The 18,570-nt window shown below is 44.0% G+C and overlaps 1 protein-coding gene across 1 annotated transcript in view; it reads right to left on the reverse strand.

Moving 5' to 3' along the window:
* Positions 1-18,570, reverse strand: part of NAA15 (N-alpha-acetyltransferase 15, NatA auxiliary subunit) — a 2,782,393-nt gene that overhangs the window by 1,513,663 nt on the left and 1,250,160 nt on the right. The window contains exon 10 of the mRNA XM_044060403.1: positions 4,257-4,426. Coding sequence (XP_043916338.1) covers positions 4,257-4,426 — 170 coding nt within the window. The remainder of the gene's footprint in view (positions 1-4,256; positions 4,427-18,570) is intronic.

Consider the following 18,570-nt stretch of genomic DNA (forward strand, 5'->3'; position numbering starts at 1 on the left):
TATCCTTAGCACACACTGATCTCATGTGATGGCTTCCTAGGCTGATGGATGCAGAGAAAAGATACCCCTGACTGCCTCCTGGGTAGGACAGCCAGGCAACACTTCAAGGTTGCTTTAAGGATCTGTCCAGGCAAGAGTCCCAAGACCCTTGTTCTCTTCCTGATCTCCTCTAGGGGAAGAGTCAGCAGGTGCATCCTGAGGAAACGCCCTGGATTTTCGGAACCACGACCTCTTACTGCCTGATGCATGGAGTAGGAACGCTGAGGAGTAGAAAAGTGGATTCCGATGGCAGACAGGGTCTTACCATCCTTTTTGCACTAGGCCCAATTCTCCTTCATGGATGGACTGAACAGGGAAGATCCAAAGGGTACATTCATGAAGGAGGATGGACAGAGGAGCTCTCATGTGCAAGCTCTTTTTGCAAAGCAGCTGCAACCACCAAAGCATCAACAGGGACCTTCTGCCAAAAAGCCCCGTCTGGTGGGGCGTTAAGTATTTTGTTGGGGCGTTTGGGTACTAGTTCCATTGCGTCCAGTTCCTTCCATGCCCTGTAGGCAATGAGGTCTACTAGAGTGTTTGCCGGGGGGGGGGGGGGGTCACCCAGGAAGTAGATGGGCCTGCGCCAAATGCCTCCAGGAACAATGACTCGTCCAGATTGGGCTTTAGGGAAGACCATCCCTTCTGACACAGAATTTTCATGATGTCCCCCGAAAGAAACATCAGGTGGAGAGCCATCATCATCTTCCCAGTCAGCGTCATCCGTGACAGACTCAGGGGTGGAGTCAATATGCTTCCTTTTGCAGATGTACTTCCAGTGGACTTCCTCAGGGGAGACTCCGGGGAGGAACCGGAAGCCTGGGGGTCCCACAGGGACAGAAATCTAGAGAGTAGGGGCAGACCATCTTGGAAGCAGAGGGCTGGAGATGTCAGGGCCAGAGTGCAGCTGGAGCAGAAAAGGATCTAGAGGGGTAGGCATCGAGGATCTCCACATCGAAGTTAAGAGGCCTCTCTCCACCATGCTGAATGCTACAGAATGTGAGATCGGCACCACATGTGTCTGGGCCAAAATGCTCTATGCCAGTGGAGCTGAAGCCCCTGACCCCATAGGTGCCCAAGGGGAAGGAAGACAACGAAACCCTCGATGCAGACAACAAAACCTCAGAAATGGTGCAGAGCGACCTACGACTCCAAGAGCCCATCAGCACCGAAGAAAAAGGGGGCCAAGGAGCCCAAGGCCAAGGCTGGTGTAGAAGAAACCAAAGACATTGATGCCTGGAACTCTGGCGACAGCAAGGCCCAATGCCCCCAGAGCTCGGGAAAGAATGCCCTGAAAGGGGCAGGGAAGGACCCCCTGCTGTCAGTGTGGAGGGGGCGGGAAGGACTCTCAGTTGGATCTGAGCCCGCAAGATCCATCTCATTAACCGATCCACTTCACCCTCTGAGAAACTATGGGAGGTCCTGGCAGAGGAAGCCATGGAAGCAGGCCTGGATTGGTGCCTAGGTGAGGCAGACTCTGGGGGCTCAGACGACAACCTAGGCTGAAGGGAAAATAGCCTGGGTCCTGATCTTGGGGAGAAGGTTCACAAGCAGCAGGGTACATTCAGTCATTCTCTGCTTCTCTGGGGGCTTGTCATAGCTTTTGGATTTGTCTCTCTCTCTCTATTCATGTCTCTCTGCCTTCTTGTCCACATCCTTGCTTTTGCTCTCTGGTGACTTACCAGGAGGTTGAGTCCCTGAGCCCGCAGTAGAAGAACTGGATAACAAATCCTTTAATATTAACTTGCTTCTCCTGTCAGTGAGGGTACAAGAGGAAAAACCTGCACAAATAGAACACCCAGTGCCTAGTTGAGAAACACCTAAACACACTACACACAATGTATGACCATCACAGGGTGGGAGTTGATGCCCACGCCCAGTACATTTCTTAAATCCTGCACCCTTCTCAGACTTGTCTGACTTGTCAGCCATGATAGAAAGACAAGAAGGGGAACCTACTAAAGAGAACTACAAGAGAAACTCTCTACGCAAAACGTGAAGGGTAGGGGAAGTTTATAAAGTTATAGGAAACCTTTAAACAGTACCAGAGTACCAAGAAAATCCCTACACTACACGAAAAAACTCACAAGTTGGAGCTCAGATGACTCGCTTGCAGCTGGAATGGCGGCAAATGAGTTCTGAAGGGATGTAGGAGAGAGGGGCATTACGGGTACAAGAGCAGCTCAGTTTCGGCACCGTAGCTTGGATATGGGGCTCAGCACCGATGTTGGTTTCTATACCCACAGGTTGAAGATCAAATGAAGACAACAATGTCAGATCCAGCTTTAAAAGATGCATAAAATAAAATTATAAAAACCACTAGAAAGTTTGCAATCCAAATCTGCAGCTAAACCAAAGTGTTTTGTCCATGTGAAATATGGAAAGTTGTATAGAAAGATTAAACATTTGTATAAAACAAATATATCAAATTGCTATGGAGATAAACAACAAGAAAGTACAAAAGTGTTAGAAATTCATCACTGTGGATGTTCGAGTAAGACCATTACTGCTCCACTCACTGGTACAATTCTCTGCTGCAGGCAGTGTCTACAACAGTTGCCGTTTTGCTCATTACCTGTCAGCCGCCCAGAAATGTAATTCTTACTGACTGATCCACTCATCATGGAAACTAACAATATATTACAGTGCCACATAACATGTCTAAAAGTGGACTAGCTTAAAAATGTGTTATTCTTTTATTATAAGTACTTCTTCACTATATTTCTTTAATCACATTCCCCCCAAAAAACAGAGGTAGAGATGTGAAAGCTGAATTTAAAGTTAAGAGTTCAAGGCCAGGTGAGGAAGCAATCTGTCAGAGTATCACTGAACTCGGACATAATTAATACTAATGTTTCTCTTTCGACTGGCACAAGGATGTTACTTTACTATAAACATGAGAGATGTTAGTATTAAAAAGGTCAATTAATGGCCTGTGTGGAAATAAATTGAAAGACATGGGAAAAATTATGTAAAAGTACTACACTTCTTTATTATGCCTAAGAAACGATACAAATAAAATATAATGTGGAAAAATCAAAAGCAGCTAGATACGATACTTTTCTAGGCCTGTCAAGTGCTAGACCCAGAGTTTGTGCACCATTTCAAACTAAAGTAAAATCAGGAAGTTAAACAAGCCTCTAAATATAGCTTTACATTTTCATCCACACTAGTGCAAACAAAGATGTGGATGATTCACAACTGTGACAGTCGCCAATATTAAAATTCGCTAGTATTAAAAATGTATGGACACAAGCAGCAGTTTACTCAAGTTTGACATCTACATGTATGAAAGTGAATCCCATGATATACTAAAAACAAAGTGGCAAGCAAAGTAGTGAACCAGTTTCACAACAGCATGGTTGCACTATGATAAGGTATGGAATACAAACTAAACTTAAGATCTATAAGACTAAATGCATCTTTAGTTTATTTTCTTATGATGGCCCTTCATGCTGCAGTCTATACTGTAAATAGTGTACATTAATAATCTACGAATTTAGCAATTCGTTCTTAGACGTTTCAGTGTTCAAACTAGTTTACTAAAAGTAATTCACATTCACCATTTTGCCATGACTTCATACACTCTCAACTGTTTTGTCAATGGTCTAGACTGCTGGTTGAAAAGGATTTTCAGACCCACCCAACTAACCAGGTAAATAAAGAAAAAAATTTTTACAATTTACTGCATAAGTGAGCCTCCTCAATTCAGACTTATTACTTGCAGCAACACACTGGACAATGTCTTAACTCCCACCTACTTTCCTGGTGGAATTCACCATCCCTTTAACTTGGAGCACAGACAGCAGCCAGCCACCTATACCTATCAAAGTCTACAAGATTACAGAAAATTTCACTGCACAAGTTCATTCAAGAAAAAAAAAAATTTTTTTGATTAGAAAATATAATCACATTAAGAGCAATACTTTTAACTGGGTCAAACGTAAACAAAAAATATTCTGCAGTAAGCACAGGCATAATTAGTGAACGTGCAGACAGAAGCATGCACAAATCACAATGCTGTCCAAGCACAAGACACAGTTCAAAGTTAAAGGAATTACATAAGTCCTGCAACTCTGTCACGATGTCAAACCAACATGCTGCATCGCTTTTAAATAAAGACACGGAATACAAGGACAGGCATTAGAACATGGCCAGTCAGCAAGGGGGGGGCAAAAACTATTTTGAAAAATAATACTGCAGCATTGCCACACACTTACCTTATAAATTTTGGCTTTCACAAGGAATAACTCAATAACTGTTGGTGTGCTTTCTATTGCAGCATTTATATATTCCAAAGCTAAGGATGGCTGCGAAATCTTGTCATAATGTTGTGCCAAGTAGTACTGAACCCAAAGTAAAGTTGTAGGAGGTTCTTCTTTACCATCATCTATTTAAATAAAAAAGTATGACATTCAAACACCAAATTCCTGTAGCAGTAGATATGCACAAGTGAATTCACCGTAACAGTATGCATCTGAATTTTTGAATCACTGCTGCAGTATGCAATTTCTCATATCTGGGAATCGGGTATGATGAATTAATGCATCTCCATTTTGACTGAGTGCGGACATTATCAGACTAGGGGCTGGTTTCATCCTTGTCCCAAGGACGCCACTAAGACACTGGGCTGAAAAGGGAGACCAGCTCAAACCTTTGTTTTTAAGTAACAAAAAAGTGTGCTTTTAGAAAGTACAGTTGCGTACACTTACCATAAATGTAGATGTTCGAGTGTATTCACTGTTGCAGTCATTACATTTGGATTATCTGCTTGCAGTAGCCCTCAGTCAGCCTGATTAACAAAGTATTGGGTCCTGCGTCGGTTGCTCTCTCTTCCATAATGTCAGGTCATCAGGGGAATAAAACATGCAGCAGACGCCATTACATCAGTTTTTCTTGCCCCAGATGTCAGGTGTCCCCCTAATGGGAGACAAATAAATATATAAAAATACAAGGTTATACCTCCAACAAAAAAGCAAATACACCAAAAAGCTTTTAAGCATAGTAAAGGAAAGTAGCGGTAAAGCCAAAAGAAGTTAGGGGGAGGGTAACCAGGACTGCAACAGTGAATAAACTCGAACATCTACATTTATGGTAAGTGTACACAACTTTACTATGTTCATGTTTCACTGTTGCAGTCATTACATTTGAGTAGATTCCCAAAGCTAAGGTTGGGAGGAGGAATTTAAGTAGCATTAGGACCAGCTATAAGGTCCTGCAAGACTGCAGTGGCAAAGCCAGCTCTGGACTTAAGAGAAAATTGGTAAATGATAATGCTTGGTGAAAGTATGTACAGAACTTCAGGTAGCAGCTTCTAGGATTGCCCCTGGTAGGGACGCCTCTGAGAAATGCTGTAGAAGTAGATGCAGCCCTAGTAGTGGGGGGTCTGATGCCCTGTGGGATAGGTTTTCCATGATGCTTACAGCAGCAATGAATGCAATGGCCTATCCATTTGGAAATGGTTTGCTTTGAAATAGCCTTCCCCTCTGTCCCTGCAGCAAACACCACCAGCAGTAGTACAGATTTCCTTTGAGGTTTAGTCCTGTCCAAGTAGAATCTAAGTTATCTGTGCACATCTAAGGAGTGCAGTATCTGTTCCCCTTTGTTCTGTGGATTAGGAAAGAAGGCTGGCAAATGGATGGACTGATGAATAGCCACACTGTATACCACACCTTGGGCATGAAGGAGGGATTGGTTCTGAGGGACACCCTGTCCGCATGAAAGACGATGAAAGGCTCCACTGTCCACTCAACTTTGTTCCCAACTTCTTGCTGAAGTGATTGCTAAAAGGAATGCTGCTTTCCAAGAAAGAAATTTTAAATTTGCAGTAGCAGCTGGCTCGAAAAGGGGAAGAGTGAATTTCTCCAAGCCAAAGTTAAGATCTCAGGCTGGAGTTGGAGCTCTCCTCGGTGGTCTTAAATTTTTGGCCCCTCTGAGGAACTGCTTGAGCAGTGGGTGAGAGAAGAGGGAAGGTTCTGTGTTATGAGCTGAAATGGCTGAGGCGTGAATTTTGATGGAGGAAAAGGACAAGCCCTTGTGAAGCATCTCAGTTAAGTATTGTAAAATCTGAGGTAAATTGGGTGCTGCTGTGCTCATCCCTTGAGATTGGTTCCAGGCACAGAATCTTTTCCATTTCGCAGCATGAGATTTTCTAGTACTAGGTCTCCTTGCCTCTAAATTGATATCCATCACTGGTTTACTGAGGAATGGAAAAGGAGAGATTAGGTAATTAGCCAGGCTGCTAAGTTCAGTGTTTGAAGCTGAAGGTGCAGAATCTGGTTCTCCTGCTGAGACAACAGGGAAGGTGTCGAGGCAGGTGCCATGGGGCCAGCCGTGATACACTGCGCAAGAGGGGGTACCAGTGTTGGTGTGGCCAGTCTGATGCAATCAAAATTATCCTTGGCTTGTCCTGTTTGACCTTTATTAATACTTTGGAGAGCAGGGGAGGAAAGGCATAAACTGATAGGTTTTTCCAGCTGAAGGACAGAGCATCCACTTTCCAAGCTTGTTTGTGGAGAATCCTTGTGCAAAAGTTCGCCAATTGATAGCTCTGGGGGGGGGGGGGGGGGCAAACAGGTCTATATCTGGGCTCCCCCATTTGCTTGTCAACATGTTGAAAATCCTTGGTTCCAGTTTCCACTTGTGTGGGTCCATGAGGTTTCTGCTTAGTCCATCTGCCAGTGTATTTTGTTTTCCTGGCAGGAACTGAGCTTGTAGATTCACTTGGTAGCTCAAGGCTGTGTTCCACAATACCATGGCTAGTCTGCAGAGGGGGGTAAGAATGCGTACCCCCTGCTTGCTTATATACCACATAACAGTGGTGTTGTCCGTCTTTGCCATTAGTTGTCCTGGAAGAATGTGATCCTTGAAGGCTGTCAGAGCATTCTGTACAGCTAACATTTCTTTTTGACCGATATGCAGGTGCATTTGACTTGGGTTCCATTTGCCCTGAATGCACTTCCCTGCCAAGTGAGCCCCCCATGCATAGTCTGATGCGTCTGTTAGGGTTTGGGCGGCAGGGGGTAGCACGAATGGTAGTACCTTGTTTTGGTGGCAGGCCTCTGCCCACCAAAGGAACTCTAGGCATAGGCAAGGTATGATAGGAATCACCGCTTCTAGATCCTGAGAATGTTGACACCATAGGCTTTTTAGATACCAATGTAGTTTCCTCATATGCAGTCTTGCATATGGAATTAGAAGAATGCGGGAGGCCATAAACCCCAAGGCTTGCAGTATTTGCCTTGCAGACAGCAGGGTTTTTGTGGCCACTTGTTTGAAGTAGGCTGTCAATTGAATCTGGTTCTCTGGTGTGAGGAAAGCCATCTGGGAAGTTGTATTCAAGCTTGCTCCCAGGAATATAATTTGTTGACAGGGTATCAGGTGTGATTTCTTTTCTTTTATGGTGTACCCTAGACAAGTCAGCACCCTTTGTACAAAGGCCAGATGAATCAAATATGTTCTGGCTTTCTGCCTGAATTAGACAATAGTCCAGGTATGGCTATATTTGAATATTTATTTGCCTGCAAAATGCAATGACTGGAGCTAGGCACTTTGTGAACACCCTGAGCTCAGTAGATAAGCCAAAGTGCAGTGCAGAGAACTGATAATGTGTGTAGCCTGCTTAGAAAAGTAGGTATATTCTGCAAGACTCCCTGACACGGATATGCAGGTATGCTTCTTTTAAATCTAATGTTGCCAACCAAGCATCCTTACCTAGCATAGGAAGCAACCGAAGAGTCAACATCTTGAATTTTGGAATCACTAAAAAGGTGTTTACAGTAGAAAGGTCCAGGATAGGACGCCATGAATGGTCTTTTCTGGGTACCAGGAAAAGTCACGAATAGAAACCTTGTCCCTTTTCCTCTTCTGGTACCAAATGAATAGCCCCCCATGTTTGAGAGAGAAAGTACTTGCTTTTGGGCCTCTGCCCACTGATTTGGGGGTAGATCTGGACACTTGCTTGGTGTTGGTAATGTGTGGAAGTGAAATCTGTATCACTGGGACACTACATTTAAGACCCATTTGTCCTGGGTTATGAGATTCGAGTTCTTGGCCTGCAGACCAATCTTTCCGCCTTAAGGAGCATTCAGTTGAGAAGTGGCTTGGAAGTTTTAAAAACAAGTCATTGAGACAGTTTTCCATAGGGGGAGTCTTACTACTCCCAGATTTGGATGCCGAAGCCCTCCACTGCTTAGTCTTGTGTGTACCCTGCGACTGAAACCTGGGGTTTCTGCCGTGTCTGGGTTTGGATTGAGAAGACTTAGAAGGGGCCGGAAAGGATCAATTTTTAGAGGGCCAATGCCTACTAAATCTTGGAGGCTGAACTTGTGAAAAATATTTAACAGTTTGCATAGATTTAGCTTTATCTTCCATCTTTTTAAGAACTTCCTCAACTTTGTTGCCAAAGAGGCGGTCCTGATTTAAGGGAGTATCCAACAGTTTACCTTTAACATGATCAGGCAAAGACTGCTCCTTAAGCCAAGCATGCCTTCTGAGTACAGACCCAGTGACAGCAGCTCTGCAAGAGGCTTCTAAAGAATCAAATCCATATTGCAAAGTATGTTTTCCAACCTGTTCAGCAGAATGCATTAAATTCTGTAATTCTTTATTTTCAGCACAGTCAGGAATCAACATCATTTTCTGTTTAAGCAACCCAATAACATGTTGTTGATACGTTAACATATGAAACGGACAGTTTAAGGTCCTAATGGCCAAGGTTGCAGACGTGTAAACCTTCTTACCCCATCTATCCAGCCCCTGGAGTCTCTATAAGAAGGGGTAGGATTTTTAGCAGTACAATCCTTAATGCCCTTGGTTCCCTGTGAAATGGTCTCTGGATCCACAAGAGGATTCTTAAAAAGGAACTTGTGAGAATCAGGGACCCCGTAATATCTATCCGGTTTTCCGGGAGCAGGAGGAAAATAATCAGGGGTCAAACTAGATTCGGAAAAGGCATCAACAATGTCTAGTACAGAAGGTATAGCTTAAGGCCAATGCTGAAGTAGGAGTAAGAAATCCCTAAGCCTCTTTTTTGAATCAGAAAAATCCTGGCTTTCCCAGTGAAAATGCTCCCTTAAAGTGTGCAAGGTTTCACCAAAAGAAAAATCCTCTGGAGGGAAAGCAGAGGGGATAGAGTCCTCTGCATCAGAATCCTCATAAGTAGATAAAGATAAACCCAGATCATCAGAAGAATCAGAATCCTGGTCAGAAGAATAAAACAAATTCAGTCCTAGGTCTCTTAGAATGGGGGGGGGGGTGTTGGCTTCCCCTGATCACAGTTATAAGATCTTCAGCCATTCTTACTTGTTTTTTAGGCATAGAGGCCTGTGCATACGGCCTGAGCATCGGTTTCTTAGGCATGGTTCGAGGTTTAGGCCTTAAAGAAGGAGGAGTCTGTTTAATATGCAAGTCTGTAGGCCTGAATACAACTTCAGAAGCCGGTGCCTGCACAGCGGCTCTGGACGCATCCAAGGTAAAGACATCCGCAGGTTCCACAGTTGAAGCATCTCGCAGCATACTGGACTCCGAATGGGTCTCAGTAGAGGCCTGCGTATCAGAAGTAGCAAGTATCAGGGGCTGCGAAAGCGCCTGAGTACCGGCGAACTGGCGATTGGCTTAGAAGAGTCGCCAGCAGCTTTGGACCTAGGCGGCCTGTCTCTGTCTATCATTGCGTTTTGTTCGGAATACTGGTAGCCGGATGGCTAACCAACGACATTTCAGGATAACTGAACCGAGAACCAAAATATTTAGAGGCAAAAATATACAGACAGATAGTATGTTGATTAAATACGGCACAAAACAGACAGCAAGGTATGTCGTGGTCAGGGGCTAGGCAAGGAATACAGTACGAATGAAAATCTTTGCGAGTTATTTGCTTTCCACAAGAAATGCAATTAACTTTTACTGACATTGGTAAGGAGCAAGAAAAAGTTTCCCCAATGGGGTTACTTGGCTTTAGTTGAAGACTTCTGTTCTGAAACACGAAAACGAAAATTTCAGGAGTCAGCCAACTGGCACTTGTGAACTGCTTCTGCTACGGGCACTGCAGGGCAAGAAAGACTGATGTAATGGCATTGGCTGCATGTTTTATATCCCTGAAGACCTGACGTCATGGAAGAAGAGACAGCAACCGACGCAGGACCCAAGACTTTGTTAATCAGGCCAACTGAGGGCTACTGCAAGCAGATAACCCAAATGTAATGACTGCAACAGTGAAACATGAAGAACATCTTTGGACTTCTCCATACTTGGCCCATACCCATCTTATAGAAGGCCGACAGTCAAACTCGAGAATGGAAGGAACATCCTCAAGCACATGGGTTTCCTACCCAACTACACCCTTCTCAGTTGGTGGTCAGACTCCCACCAAAAAAAGAAGAGTCAGATTTAGGAAGTTGGATACTGTAAGCCCATACTACAGCAGTGATCCTAACTTTTGAAATGCATTGATAGTACGCATGACTCCACAACTGATCTACTTTCAAAAAGGCTCATTTCTGCAGCATGATTCCTTAAACATGGGAAAGTACAAAAGCAGTTCTGCACTCCAAAGGACACACCCCAGTATTTCTGGAATTTTTTTTTTTTTTTTTAATTAAACTGTTCTGTCCTTGATAGTATCCCCTACACATGGCTGTGTGTAAAGAGGATGACATTTAAATCAGAGGAATTCTATTCCTCAACAGTGAATACCCCATTTTTTTTAAACAGATCACCGCCACCTGCATGATTTCTATCTACATGTCATCTGCGATTTAGCAGAGGTGCTTGCGTGTGGGTAAGTGTGCTGCTGACCGAAAGACCTCCACATGGAAAACACGGGGGGACTTAGCTCTCCTGTAAAAATTCTTACCATAATTAGGAAACAGTGGAAGAAACAGTTTAACAGCTTTAAATATTTTTTCTCCTCTAAGCACTTAAACATTTCTTGGAAAAAAGACCCAAAATGCAAATCCATATGCGAGGATACATCCATGATCTGCACTTCAGCATTTTTAGATAAAGGTTGCATCCTTAACCAGGCAGGTTTACAAATGACCAGTGACTGCACCCTTGCTTAAGCAACAATGGCATCACAACTCTACATGGATACACCCACTATCATGCCTTCCCCAGAAAGTCAGCATGCATAATCATTTTTTCTTGTTCTAATCTGTTAGGTCATACATATCAACCATCTGTTTCAAAAGTCACTATGAGAATTTAATGCGTGCATTTAGCTGTTTACAGCCTTGTATCCAGAGCTGCTGAAGCATTTTATTTTATTTTTTTTACCACAATAAACTGTATTCTGACATTAGTGAAAACTATTTACTCCGGAATACTTGCTCAGTCACTCTTTGCTGCATGCAAAGAAACCACAGTAGTGTCTTAAAAATAAAATTAATGCAGCAATTCGGTAGCAAACACTACTCAGGTCAGTAAAACTGTCAGATTATTATGGAGAAGCCACTTAATTAACACTGCAGTAGGCAACTGCAAAAAAAATCCTCACCTGCAGCTGCCTGCATTATCAAAAGAATGGCCACAGGCTTGGACTCCTCTATGCTCAAGACATCTACATATCTTTTATAGGTTTTGATGAGCTCTCTTGCTGTCACCTAAAATTTTCCCTCATAAAAAACTCCAGGTGAAAAATATGGCTCCAGGTGGAGAGCCAAAGGATATGGGTCCTCCTCCTCTGTACCATAACTGTGGAGAGTACATATGGCCTGAAGAAATAAGGCCCTCACCCTTCCTCAGTATCAAGAGTCAAACATGTATGGAAGAATCCAGTTATGCTTTTGTCTATGAAACAGTGCCAAAAATAAAGAGCTCTACAAAGAAAAGAGAGGGGTTACAAACCCTTTGACTAAAAGACATTTTTCAGCAAAATTTGTACAATCCAAACAACCTAGCACTACAGCATGCATCAAGTAGGAAGGATGCCTAGAACATATTTATCAATGTAGAAACACGCTTGGGAAGGTTCCATAAGTACTGGAGACCAAAGATTTTTCCAAAAGTCTCTGGCAGCTCAATAGTAATAAAGAGAACCTCAGAAAAAGCAGCTGTTCAAGAAGGAATCTGTGCCTGACTGATACTCTGTGGATCCCTGAGGAAAAACTAAACAGCAGTAGTTATTTCAAATACAAAGAGCTATCTCAGTTTTGAGTATCCAATCCCACCCTTGGCTTCCACAGGGGCTGACAGGCAGGATGTGGAAATGGAAAGCAATGGGGCTGGTATTCTCAGACAGTACAGTTATGTACATTTACCATAAAATGTAGATGTTCGAGTGTATTCACTGTTGCAGTCATCACACTTGGGTTATCTGCCTGCAGGTAGCCCTCAGTCAGCCGGAATACCAGAGTCTTGGGATTTCTGCATCGGATGCTGTCGCCTCTTCCATGATGTCAGGTCGTCAGGGGTATAAAACATGCAGACAATGCCATTACATCAGTTTTTCTTGCCCTAGATGTCAGGAGCTATTGCATGGTGTGGAACACCTCCAGTAAAAAAGTAAATACCCCTGCCATAAAAGATGGCCATAAAGAGGATAGATAAAAAGGACAGAGAAAGCCAGGGGGGCTGGAGGGAGGGAAACCAGGACTGCAACAGTGAATACACTCGAACATCGACATTTATGGTAAGTGTACACAACTGTACTATGTTCTTTGTGTTTCACTATTGCAGTCATCACACTTGGGTTGATGCCCAAAGCTGAGGAAGGGTGGAAGCAGTCAAGAAGTGTTGGGGCTGGCTAGCAAGCCTTGTAAGACTGCTATGGCAAATCCAGCTCTGGATTTAGAAAAATATAGGTAAGTGGTAATGGTTGGTGAAGGTGTGTACAGAACTCCAGGTTGCAGCTTCCAGCCCCCCACCCCACCCTGAGAAATGCTGTAGAGGTTGAAGTAGCTCTAGTGGAATGAGTTTTGATCCCCAGAGGGGTAGGTTTTCCATGGTGCTTGTAGCAGAAATGGATGCAGTGTGCTATCCATTTGGAAATGGTTTGCTTTGAAATGGCCTTGCCCTCTGCCCCTGTAGCAAAGCTGACTAGTAGCTGGTAAGAGTTTCTGAAAGGCTTAGTCCTGCCAAGGTAGAGCCTGAATTATCTATGCACGTCCAAGGAGTGCAGGATCCTTCCACCTCTATTCTGAGGATTAGGGAAAAAGGTTGACAAATGGATGGATTGGTTTAAAGCCACACTGGATACCACCTCGGGCATAAAGGAAGGGTTACGTCCTGAGGGTATCCCTGTCAGCATGGAAAATAATGAAGGGCTCCACCGCCATTAGTGCCTGTAACTCACACACTCTTCTTGCTGAAGTTATATAGCTAGAAGTAAGGCTGTTTTCCAAGAGAGGAATTTTAACTCTGCTGAAGCAACAGGTTCTGAAGGGGGGAAGTGTGAGCTTTTCCAGAACAAAGTTAAAGTCCCAGGCCAGGGTAGGAGCTCTCCTAGGGGGGCTGGCTTAAACTGTTAGCTCCTCTCAGGCGCTGCTTGATGAGAGGGTGAGAAAAGAGAGGAGGCTCAGTATTCTAATGAGCTGAGATGGCAGAGGCATGAATCTTAATGGATGAGAAGGATAGGCCTCTGTGGAGCAGCTTGGCTAGGTAATCAAGGATTTGAGGTAAGTTGGGCACAGATGTGTCCTTTCCTTGAGACTGACTCCGAGAACATCTTTTCAGCATAGGATTTCCTAGTACTAGGCTTTCTGGTCTCAAGGACGATGTTCAGCACCTGTTTGCTGAGGGATGCTGGTAGTGTATTCATGGGTAAGCCAGGCTGCAAGGTTTAGGGTTTGTAGCTGTGGATGCAAAATACGTCCCTCCTGCTGAGACAGCAGGGAAGGTGTTTGATGTAGGTGCCAGGGTGGCACTGCTGTCAGACTGCGTAGGAGTGGGTACCAGTGCTGCCATGGCCAGTCTGGTGCAATACGGATTGCCCTTGGCCTGTCCTGTTTGATCTTGAGTAGTACTTTTGGGAGGAGGGGAAGAGGAGGAAAGGCATAAATTGAGAGGTTTTCCCACGAAAAGGATAGGGCGCCCACCTTCCCAGGCTCTGCTGTGCGGGTTCCTGGTGCAAAATGAGTTCAATTGGTGGTTTTGGGGGGAAGCAAAAAGGTCCACCTCCGGAGTTCCCCACCTCTGGGTTAGAAGTTTGAATGAGTTGGGTTCCAATTTCCACTAGTGAGGGTCCAGTAGATTTCTGCTCAAGTTTTCTGCCAGTGAATTTTGCTTGCCTGTCAGGAATTGAGCTTGTAGGTGCACTTGGATGCTCAATGATGTGTTCCACAGAGCCATGGCTAACCTGCAGAGTGGGTAAGAATGAGTCCTGCCCTGCTTGTTTATGTACCACATTAACTGTGGTGTTGTCTGCCTTTATCAGGAGCTGTCCTGAAAGGATAAGGTATTTGAAGACTATCAGAGCATTCTGTACAGCTAGCATCTCTTTTTGATCGATATGCAGGGGGAATTTGTTCTGGGCTCCATTTGCCTTGAATGCATTTGCCTGCCACGTGAGCCCCCATGCAGAGTCTGTCTGTTGTCAGGGTTTGGGCGGCGAAGGGTTGAGTGAAACAAAGTCCCTTGTTGTGGCTGCATGTTTATGCCCACCAAAGAAAAATCTGCCCTTAGACAAGGTATGATAGGAATCACTGTTTCCATGTCCTGAGAATGTTGACACCAGAGACTTTTTAAGTACCATTAAAGTTTCCTCATATACAGTCTTGCATATGGAATTAGCAGAATGCATGAGGCCATGAACACTAGGTTTTGCAGTATTTTCCTTGCAAATAGCTGGGTTTTGTTGGCCATTAGTTTGAAATAGTTTGTCAAATGGACCTGCTTTTCTGGGTTGAGGAATGCCATCTGGGAAGTTGTGTTCAAGCTTTCTCCCAGAAATAAAATTTGTTGGCTGGGCACCAGATGTGATTTCTTTTCGTTGATGGTATATCCCAGTGAAGTTAGAAGTCTTTTTACAAATGCCAGGTGCTGAAGTAGCAACTCATGTCGTCCTGAATCAGGCAATCGTCCAAGTATGGGTAGATCTGAATATTTCTCTGCCTGCAGAATGCAATGGCTGGAGCCAGGCATTTTGTGAATACTCTGGGAGCAGTAGATAAGCCAAAGGGAAGTGCAGAGAACTGATAGTGCATAGAGCCTGCCCTGAAATGTAGATATTTCCTGCAAGACTCTCTTATGGGGATGTGCAGATAAGCTTCTTTTAAGTCTAGGGTAATTAACTAGGCATCCTTGGCTATCATGGGAAGAAGCTGTTGCAGTTTAAGCATTTTGAATTTTGGGACCACCAGAAAGGTGTTGACGATTGATAGATCCAGGATTGGGCGCCAAGAGCTCTCTTTTCTGGGCACCAAGAACAGTCTGTAGTAGAAACCCTGTCCCCTTTGTTCTACTGGAACAAGTTGAATAGCCCTGATATGAAGAAGGGAAAGTACTTACTTTTGAGCCTCTGCCCACTGGTTTGGAGGAAGGTCTGGCACAACCTGCTTGGTGTTGGCAGTGAGTAGAAGTAGAATCTGCATCCCTGGGATACAATGTTCAGAACCCATCCGTCCTGAGTAATGTACATCCATTTTTTTGCATGAAGGGCGAGTTTTCCTCCTAGGGGTGCAAGTACTTGGCATGGCTGGGAAGGATAATTGGAAAGTCAGTGAACTTTTTCCATAAGGGGGTGGCTTACCACTCCCTGGTTTTGAGGTGGAAACACTCAATTGTTTAGATCTCTGCATACCCTGAGACTGCAGTCTTGGTGGTCTGTTTCCCCTGGGTTTGGACTGAGAAGGCCTAAGAAGAACTGGAAAGGACCAGTTTTTTGAAGGTCAATGCCTACTGAATCAAGGTGGCTGCACCTGTAAGAAATCTTTGTTTGCATAGATTTAGCTTTTTCTTCCATCTTTAAGAACAACTTCTGCTTTTGTGCCAAACAAACTCTCCGGATTTAATGGAGCATCTAGTAATTTTGCTTTGACATGGTCAGGCAAGACTTGTTCTTTTAGCCAAGTATGCCTTCTCAGTACAGACCTAGTGACAGCAGCCCTCAAGATGCTTCTAAGGCATCAAATATACATTGCAAAGTATGTTTACTAACTTGGTTTGCAGAATGCATTAATTCTTGTAAATCTTTATTTTCTGCACAGTCTGGAAGTAACACAATTTTTTTGTTTAATTAGTTCCATAATATGTTGCTGGCACTTCAACATGTGAAAATGGCAATTCAAAGCCCTGGCAGAGGTATATACCTTCTAACCCCATCTGTCTAAAGCTCTAGAATCCCTGTCTGAAGGGGGTAAGGTTTTTGGCTGTAGTAGCCTTAATGCCTTTAGGCCCCTGGGAAATGGTCTCTGGATCCGCAGTAGAATTCTTGAAAAGAAATTTTGTGAGAATTAGGTACTCTGTTAGTACCAGTCAGGTTTTCTAGGAGCTGGTGGTAAGGTGTCAGGAGTAAGACTGGACTCCAAGAAGACATGGTCTACAATATCCAGGACGGGGTATAGCTAGAGGCCTGTGCTGAGGCAAATCTAAAAATTCCCCGAGTCTCTTTTTGGACTGAGGATAGACCTGGCATTCCAAGCGGAAATGCTCTCTTAAGGTATGCAAGGTTTCACCAAAAGAGAAATTGTCTGGTGGGGAGGCAAAGGGACTCTATTCCTCTGCATCTGAATCCTCATAGGTAGATAAGGGTATGTTCCTGGTAATCAGAAGGGTCAGAGTCATCAGACTCCTGGTCTGTAGAATCAGAAGAAAATTCAATTCTTTGTCTTTTGACAGGGGAAGGCTGGCTTCCCCCAATTAGAGTCATAAGGTCTTCAGCCATTTTAAACATTTGTTTTTGTGGCATGGGAGGATTAGCATTCACTTTGTACGTCTATTTTCTAGGCGTAGTGCGAACTCTGGACCTGACAAACTCGGTAGTTGTAGTAGGAAATGAAGTTGTTGGTTTAATATGAATATCGGTAGGTCGGAATACACACTCAAAAGCCGGTGCCTGCACAGCGGCTCCAGACCCATCCAAGGTAAAGACATCCGCAGGTTCCATAGTCGAAGAAGCATCTCATAGCATACCTGACTCTAAATGGGTCTCAGCAGAGGTCTAAGAATCTGTAGAAGCGGGCATCAGGGGCTGCAAAGGAGCCTCACTGAGTACCGGCGGACTGGCGACAAGCTTAATGGAAGCGTCATCGGCAGTTTTTGACCTATGTGGTCTGTCTCTGCGCTTTTTCGGAAGATCGGTAGTCTGATGGCTTACCGAAGCCATTTCGGAATACGGAGAAAGAGAGCAAAAGAATTAAGCTACAAAAATAGCCCAACGACGAATGGTTCAGGTGTTAAACAAGGCACAAAACCGACAGCTAGGGACGTTGTGGTCTGGGCCTAAACAGGTGACGCAGTAAGAATGAAAATCTCTGAGGTACTTGCTTTTCACAGGCAAGACTATTATTAATTTTGTCTGACATCAGTTAGAGCAAGAAAAAAGAATCCCCAACGGGATATTTGGCTTTAGTAGACTTCAGGTCTGAAACTCGAAAAAAGGAAAATTTCAGGTAGCTGCTGACCAGCACTTGCTAACTGCTTCTCCTTCGGGCTCCTTCTCGGCAAGAAAGACTGATGTAATGGCATCAGCTGCATGTTTTATACCCCTGACGACCTGATATCACAAAAGAGGTGACCGCATCCTACGCAGAAATCCAAAGACTCTGGTATTCGGGCCGACTGAGGGCTACCTGCAGGCAGATAACCCAAGTGTGAGGACTGCCAACAGTGAAACACAAAACATCTACACAAGACAGGAGGGGTTACTAAGACCATGTGTTTTTTTCTTGGGGAATCTCTGAAGTACAAATTTGGTACACACATTTTCTTAACGTTGTGATTTGTATTTTTAATTGACTTCTTAATTTTATTTCTGGGTATGTCAGTGGATAACTCCCCTACTAGAGGAAAGGTCTGTGTGCCTCAATCCAGCACAAAGTTCTCTATGTTCCACACAGACACCAATACTTCCATTACAAAGTAGCTGTACTGTTTTAATGAAAGTTCTGCACTGCTTGCAAGAGAAAAAAGAAAAAAGTTATGTACTCACCATAACATTCCTCCTGTGTTATCCATTTTTATTCTTCCTTAACTGATGGGTTTGGATCCAAGACTGAGATCCAACTCAGCTGCTTCTACCAGATCACATCTGAGAACTCTCAATCATTTTTTCCTCATTCCTCAACTGATGGGACAGAGTCCCCAGCTACTGAACCCTTGGAAGGCCCTCATGGAAGGATATTCCAGAGCACTGCAGAAACAAATTCTGTTCTACTCCTGGAAATCAAATCCAACTTGTAATCAGCAATGAAACTGTAGGGATTAGCCCAAGTTGCAGCTAAACAAATACCTAAAGATGCTCTAGACCAAAAAGCTGATGAAACTGACCAAAAAGCTGACAAAACTGCCATAGATCTTGTGGAATAGGCTCTAGGAGGGTTTGGTAAAGATCATCCCAATTTACCACAGACAAATATTACACTATCAACCAACCATTTA

Source organism: Protopterus annectens, chromosome 2.part0, assembly GCF_019279795.1.
Source record: "Protopterus annectens isolate FY-2018-M chromosome 2.part0, PAN1.0, whole genome shotgun sequence".
NCBI lineage: Eukaryota > Metazoa > Chordata > Ceratodontiformes > Protopteridae > Protopterus > Protopterus annectens.